General features: G+C 34.3%; 1 protein-coding gene across 1 annotated transcript; it reads left to right on the forward strand.

Moving 5' to 3' along the window:
- Positions 1–2,063: 2,063 nt before the first annotated feature.
- On the forward strand, positions 2,064–5,858 carry LOC143614659 (uncharacterized). Its single transcript, XM_077088035.1, has 7 exons — positions 2,064–2,187; positions 2,257–2,893; positions 3,072–3,156; positions 3,954–4,043; positions 5,275–5,348; positions 5,491–5,575; positions 5,679–5,858. The coding sequence occupies exons 1-7, from the start codon at positions 2,064–2,066 to the stop codon at positions 5,799–5,801; spliced, it is 1,218 nt and encodes a 405-aa protein (XP_076944150.1). The 3' UTR covers positions 5,802–5,858.
- The last annotated feature ends 742 nt before the right edge of the window (positions 5,859–6,600 follow it).

The raw sequence follows: 6,600 nt of genomic DNA on the forward strand, positions 1-6,600 counted from the left end.
GTTTGAATAATTTTCAATATCATTAAGCAAACAAGTTAGGTTATTTTGATGCGCCCATTACAAATCAACTTGTTTTGATCCGTCATTGCAAATGGGTTAACCGAGCGCCGGTATGCTTGTAACACGAAGCCGAGCCCAGGACGCGCCAAACGCGTAACCATTAACCAGACACCTGCACGAGCAAAACGCGTTGTTGGGCTCCTCTACGGGCAAAAGGTAATCAGGCCCCGTAAACACGAAACAAGTAAAAATTTTTTTCCTTAATGTACGTTTAAAAATTCTTTTTATGCTACCCCTGAAATTAGTTTCTAGATCTGCCACTGAATATAGATTATAGTAAGATTATTATTATTATTATTATTAGTCGAGTTTAGTGTGATTTGGTTATTTGATGACTTGATTGCTTTCGTCACGTGTCTATGTCATCATACATTGCATTTATAACATGAAGTAGATGTCACAAATACAACCACAAATGTAGTGTACAAGGAAATTTTTTCTTATTTGTAGACTCATTGCGTAATGTTTTGCTTTGTAATTCTTGTAATTTTAATAAAAGTTGTAATTGTATTAACAATTTATGATAATTGTGTTATTGATTGTATTTTGTTTAGCATTTAAATATTGTAATTTTCATTAATCTCCCGTGTAATACACGGGTTTCAAACTAGTGAGGGAATAAAAAAGAGGTGTATCAACGTTTATACAAGAAGAGAATCAATGTTTATACAAGAAATCTTATTCCATGAAAACTATTCTTTCGCACCCCTTCTTTTACCATTTAATTACTCTTTCACCCTACTTTCTCAACACCAACACCTAACCACAACCACCACTTTCTTCACCGCTGCTGGCACCACATTTGCCGCCATCACCACCACTATCCGCCTCCACCTCTGCCACCGCTTGACCACCACCATAACTGCTTATAACCATTCCATACAATACAGAGAGCCAACTCACATAAATGCAGAGGACTTATGTGAATGCTTAGGTAATCTATATTTATATGAGTGGGTTCTCTGTATTGTATGGAGAAGTTGTAAGGGGATAAGAGAGAAAATATTACTGTTCATGAGTAATTTTGATAAACACTATTCATACTCTATAATTTTTTAACATTTATTAAAAGTGGTGTGAGTAGAAAGAGAGAAGATGCAATGATAAATGTATAAAAAATAATATTTAATTGAAATGGATTGATAAAATGTAATGATTTTTAATGTAATTATATAGACAATTGACCTCTTTAGTAGGACTGTCAGTTCGTATTTAACAAGTTAAAGACGACGCAATTAACACAAGTATCAAACATGAAAACGGCTCGTTTAACACTTTGATGGTTTGTGCATGATAGTTAGACGTTTTACGTATCCGGAAGGAGAGATGAAGTATTCATGGTTTCTTAGTTTTAATTAATTTAAAAAAACGTATAAAATTAGATAATGCATTTTTTTTGCTGAATAATCTTATGATGTGTCTGAGGGGGTGTTTGGGATTCTTTATTTTCAACAACTGATAACTTATAAAATTTTTGAAAAGTTAATAAGGTTTATAATGTGTTTGGCGAACCACAATAATTTATGGATTTTAACTTATGGAGAAGGCAAAATAAAGGGATTTTAAAAAGTTAAAAATATATAACTTATTAACTTAATGAGTTTGATTTACTTATTACACTCCTTTAACTCTCAAAACCCATTACATTTCTTTTAAAAAATAATGTTCTTTTTAATCATTTTAGTTTTCCCCTGTACAAGCTAATTCAAACATTTTTTACAGACATTTTAAAAAATTCAAAAGTTAACAAGTTAATAAGCCCTTTTGACAAATAGTACTTTTTCATTTGATGGGGTGTTTGGGATTGTTTATTTTCACTAACTTATATCTTATTAACTTTTTGAAAAGGAATAAGGTGTTTAGGATTGCTTATTTTCACCAAGTATTAACTTTTTGAAAAGTAAAAAGTTGTTTGGAATGCTATTCCCAAACACCCCTACATAAGCAAGCAGAGCCTTGGTCTTTAGCGAAGTGAATGAAGTCTGATGTTTGAAGGTCCATCAATGGCGGAAATCTGTGACTCAACTTCACCAGAACCAAACTTTGACGATAAAACCATGCGGAAAACAAAACCTGGATTAAAGCGTCTCATACTAACCCTAACCGTCTTCTTCTCATTCCTCTCAGGTATCCATCTATTACGCATCCAATCGTACATCAATTAATCTTCAATACATTCATTCCATTTCCTCTCAGGTCTCCCATCGCTACTTAAATCCATCGAGATCTACCGATCGCCGCTTCCCTTTCGCGATATCGATTCGCTATCGAACGCAATTCACTCAAATCCGTTAGTGTTTCCGTGTAAATTTCACGTAGTGTTTGTTAATAATGATCACACTAGTTCCACTAAGCCAGATGAGAACCTAGGGTTTTTGATTGGTAGTTATATGTCAGAGTATGCTGGTAATAGTAGTTCGGTTTGTGGCACTTGTGATGGAGATTACGCGGTCTCGGTTAGTTTAGACGGCGGTGAAGCACTGCGTGAGTTTACGTTTGATCAGACTGATGAAGTGGTTGATGAGTATTTGCAGTCTGTTGTGGAAATTACGCGGTCTCGGTTAGTTTATACTATTGTGGTTGTGAATAGTGGTGAACGGGATGGGGTTAGGGCGGTGGTGGGGAAGTACCGGCATGGGTGGGTTGTAGGTAGGGTTGCGGATGTGGAGGTTGTGGCGGAGATGGTGGCGGAGATGTTTGTGAAGGTTTTTGTGAATGGTGCGAAAGATGAACGGAGTATTCAAGGGGAGTTTATGCCTGTTGGTGCTGATGGCAAGATTGTTCTTTCTTTCAATTTGTTAAATGCTGATCCACGCGATTGGATTTATGATTGGTATGAAATTCATTCTATGATGATTGTTACATGATTTGCTTAAGCATGCAAAAGTATAAATCTAGAATTCAGTCTACTTATGTTATAATGTGGTACTAACATATATGATTTGCAATATTCTGAAATTAAAAGTGTATATGCGGTTCTTCACTTAGGTACAATATCATTGTTTGTGCAGGGATTTTAAAGAGGTAGGAGAGAAACTTCTAGCCCCTACGCTTGAAGCTTTGGCTCCTATAGCTAATATAAGTGTTGAAAGTCAGGTAATATTTAATTCTTTTAACTTATGTTACTCCACATTAGTGTTGTATTAGTGTTAAATTCTGTTAATTATAGTTATTAGGATTTAGGGTTGTGCATGGTTGGTTTTGGCCCAAAACCGTAACTATAATCGAACTATCAGTTAGCCGCCGGAGAATGAAACCATCAGTTATGGTTAATCCGTTTTACAAGTTGATTTGTGTCGGTTAACCGTGAACTAGAATTCGTCATAAAATGTTTGGACATGACTAAAATAGCCCAAAACAAAGTAACTGGGTCTGAAAGTTTGGGCTTTAAAATTAATAAACTATTATTAGACATTTGGGATAATTTGAGCTTTACCATTTGACATATGTAAATATTTTACTAAATCTCCGGTTATGGATCAGTAATCAGTTAAAGGTAGTGGGTCGGGTCGGTTAACTGTGCTTTGCTAAATCGCGGGTCGGTTCGGTTTTGTCAGTTATGGAAGTTAGAATAACAATAATCGATACGCTAGTTTCAGTTTTTAAAAGAAGTCAAAAGCGTCCCATCAGTTTTGGTTAGGTTTGGTTATATCGGTTATTGATCGGTTAATTCGGTTTTATGCACATCTCTGTGCGATTCATCTTAATTATAGTTATTAGTGGTATATTAGGGTTTATTAGTATATGACCCGCAGGCCCATAATAGGTTTTGTTACAGTTTCTTTCTTATATATTATTATAACTACAGGTTCAGTTAAACACGTGTCAACTTTTTCACTTCATTAAGGATTATGTTTCTGCAATTTATTTAAGATTTACATCTGCGCATGCAGGTTTTGTATCATACTCCAAAATCTTCATATTCTTATTGGGATGATGAACACGAGAGCCATATCTTTAGCACTAAAGATCTCCCGTTCTTTGTAAGTTGAAAAGTAACTATTAACTACTAGCATTAGTTTACTGCATGATTTTCAGAGACCCTGATCTTAGTTTGAATCTACACTTGAAAGCATGCGTGGAAAGTTTATTGTGTTTAGTAGGCCTGTAAACGAACCAAACGAACTCGAACGGGGCATGCTTGTGTACGTTCATTTAACTTAAGCCAAATAGACAATTGAGCACGAACAATTAAGCAAATGGGGTTTTCTCGTTCGTTAAGAAAATGGGTGTGTTCGTGTTTGTTTATATTCGTTTGTTAATAGTATAAAGGAACGCTCACGAAAGTAAACAACCACAAACAAATATATGTAATTGAACATGGATGGATGAATATAACGGAGCCAGCAGGCCCAGAACTAGTTATTATTAAACACGAAATCAATCCTTTGAGTCTAAAAAATAATAAACTAGACTAAATTGTAAGATGTGATATTTTAATATCACATACTACACTAAATTGTAATGGACCTAAATATTTTAAGTCAATACATAAACACAACTTGTGTTTGTTTATGTTTTCGATTATGAGATTAGTAAAATTCTGTTTTGTTTTATTTTTTGTTTTCGATTATGAGGTTAGTAATAGACTGTTTTGTTAGTTTAGTCCAGCTTGTTAATGGTTTTCTATTTTGTTTTATGTTTTCGATTATGAGATTAGTAAAATTCTGTTTTGTTTTATTTTTGTTTTTGATTATGAGGTTAGTAATAGACTGTTTTGTTAGTTTTGGCTTTCGTTTTTATATTTATTACTTTGTGATTTTTTTTTTGCTCTTGAGCATGAACAATTTGGCTATTTTTGATTTTCATATGATTTTGGAAACTATGGTTGAGGATTATGCTTTTGAATTGTTTTGGTATTTGAATAAAGTATTGTTTGCCATTATAAATTTTGTTTGTGAATTTTTTTATTTAAGTGCGCTTTTTTTGTCTCAGGCCCATGCTTTTTTTGCGCCTAGCGCCTGGGAGAGAAACGTTTGCCTTGTGTGCGCCTATCACATTTAATAACTATGAACACAAGTAAATGCATGTACTTAAACAAACGTAAACTAACTAACACAAAATGAACGTAAAAAAATTAACGAGCATGAATGAACTAACGTAAATGAACGTTCACGAACATAAAAGAATGAATGAGACATGTGTTCATGCTCGTTTATTAAATAACCAAACACAAACGAACTTCCCAATGAACGGTTCACTTACTGTTTGTAGGTCAATTCCAATGAATGGCACCTCGATACTTCAATTGCAGCCGGTGGACGATCAAAGATTTTGCAATTTGTGGTGTATATTATTTAACTCAATATCACCTTTGTTCTTATGAGCGTGTTCTGAAATATATTTATACAGATTTCATAAGATTTGAAGCCGACAAACTTTATTAATTTTCTAATGTTATGTATATTTTATATAACTTTGCACTTTCAGATATGTACCATCTGCCAGTGAATGTCCACTCAGGTTACAGCTTCCAAATGGAGAGATTTCTGTGACAAACGCCTTTATATCTCCAGTTAGTTTCTATTCTCATATCATTATCTTTTATTTTCTAATAATGTACTTTGTTATCTTGATATTATTGATATTATTATTATTATTGTTATTGTCAATTGCAGACATGGGGAGGTGTTCTAGTTTTTAATCCTCCAAACTGTTTGGCAAATGCAAATAATATGTACCCTTTTAGACGCACAATTTCTCCCCAGGTTGAAAACAACTCTTTACTTATAAGACGTTAGACGTAGGCCTGCAAACAAACCGAATGGACACGAACGAAGCATGTTTGTGTTCATGTTCGTTTGTTTGACTTTAAACGTACAAACGATCGGACACGAACAGAACAGGGTTTTTATTTTTGTGTCCGTATTTCTGTTAAGAAAGTGATCCTTGTTCGTGTTCGTTTATGTACGTTTGTTAACAGTATACTATAAACGAACGTGAAAAACTTAAATGAATGAACATAGCTGAGCGGGCAATTAAACGAGCGGGTTCCTTGTTCGTAGTTGTTTGATAAGAAAGAGAACATATTCGTGTTCATTTATGTACGTTCTTTAACAGTTTCAAGAAATGGGTCACAAACGTAAATGAACGAAAACACCTTAGCAAACAGGGTTTTCTTGTTCATGTTCGTTCTTTAAGTAAATGAACGTGTTCGCTTATATACGTTCGCTAACAGTATGCACGAATGGTTCACGAACGTAAACAAAAGAGGCATGTTCATGTTTGTTTGTTTAACATTAACCGAGCAAATGATCGAACACGAACAACTAACCTGACCAGTTTTTCTTGTTTGTGTTCATCTGTTAAGAAAATGAATTGTTCTTGTGTATGTACGTTCGTTAACAGTATAAGCGAACGGGAACGAACGTAAATGAACGAACATAACTGAACGGACAACTAAACGAATGGGGTTTTGTTTGTGTTTGTCCATTAAGAAAATGAAAGTGGTTGTGTTCCTTTATGTAGGTTCATTAACTGTATAAACGGCGAACGTAAATGAACGAACATAACTGAACGAACAACTAAATGAATGGGCTT

This window comes from Bidens hawaiensis, unplaced genomic scaffold, assembly GCF_021521415.1.
Source record: "Bidens hawaiensis isolate Kalapana, Puna unplaced genomic scaffold, B.hawaiensis_p1.1 tig00040681_1, whole genome shotgun sequence".
NCBI classification, from domain to species: Eukaryota; Viridiplantae; Streptophyta; class Magnoliopsida; order Asterales; family Asteraceae; genus Bidens; species Bidens hawaiensis.

Coding starts and splice junctions, on each gene's coding strand:
- LOC143614659 (XM_077088035.1), top strand. CDS start 2,064: ATGGCGGAAATCTGTGACTCAACTTCACCAGAACCAAACTTTGACGAT. Junction 2,894..3,071: donor CGCGATTGGATTTATGATTG/GTATGAAATTCA, acceptor TTGTTTGTGCAG/GGATTTTAAAGAGGTAGGAG. Junction 5,349..5,490: donor AAGATTTTGCAATTTGTGGT/GTATATTATTTA, acceptor TTGCACTTTCAG/ATATGTACCATCTGCCAGTG.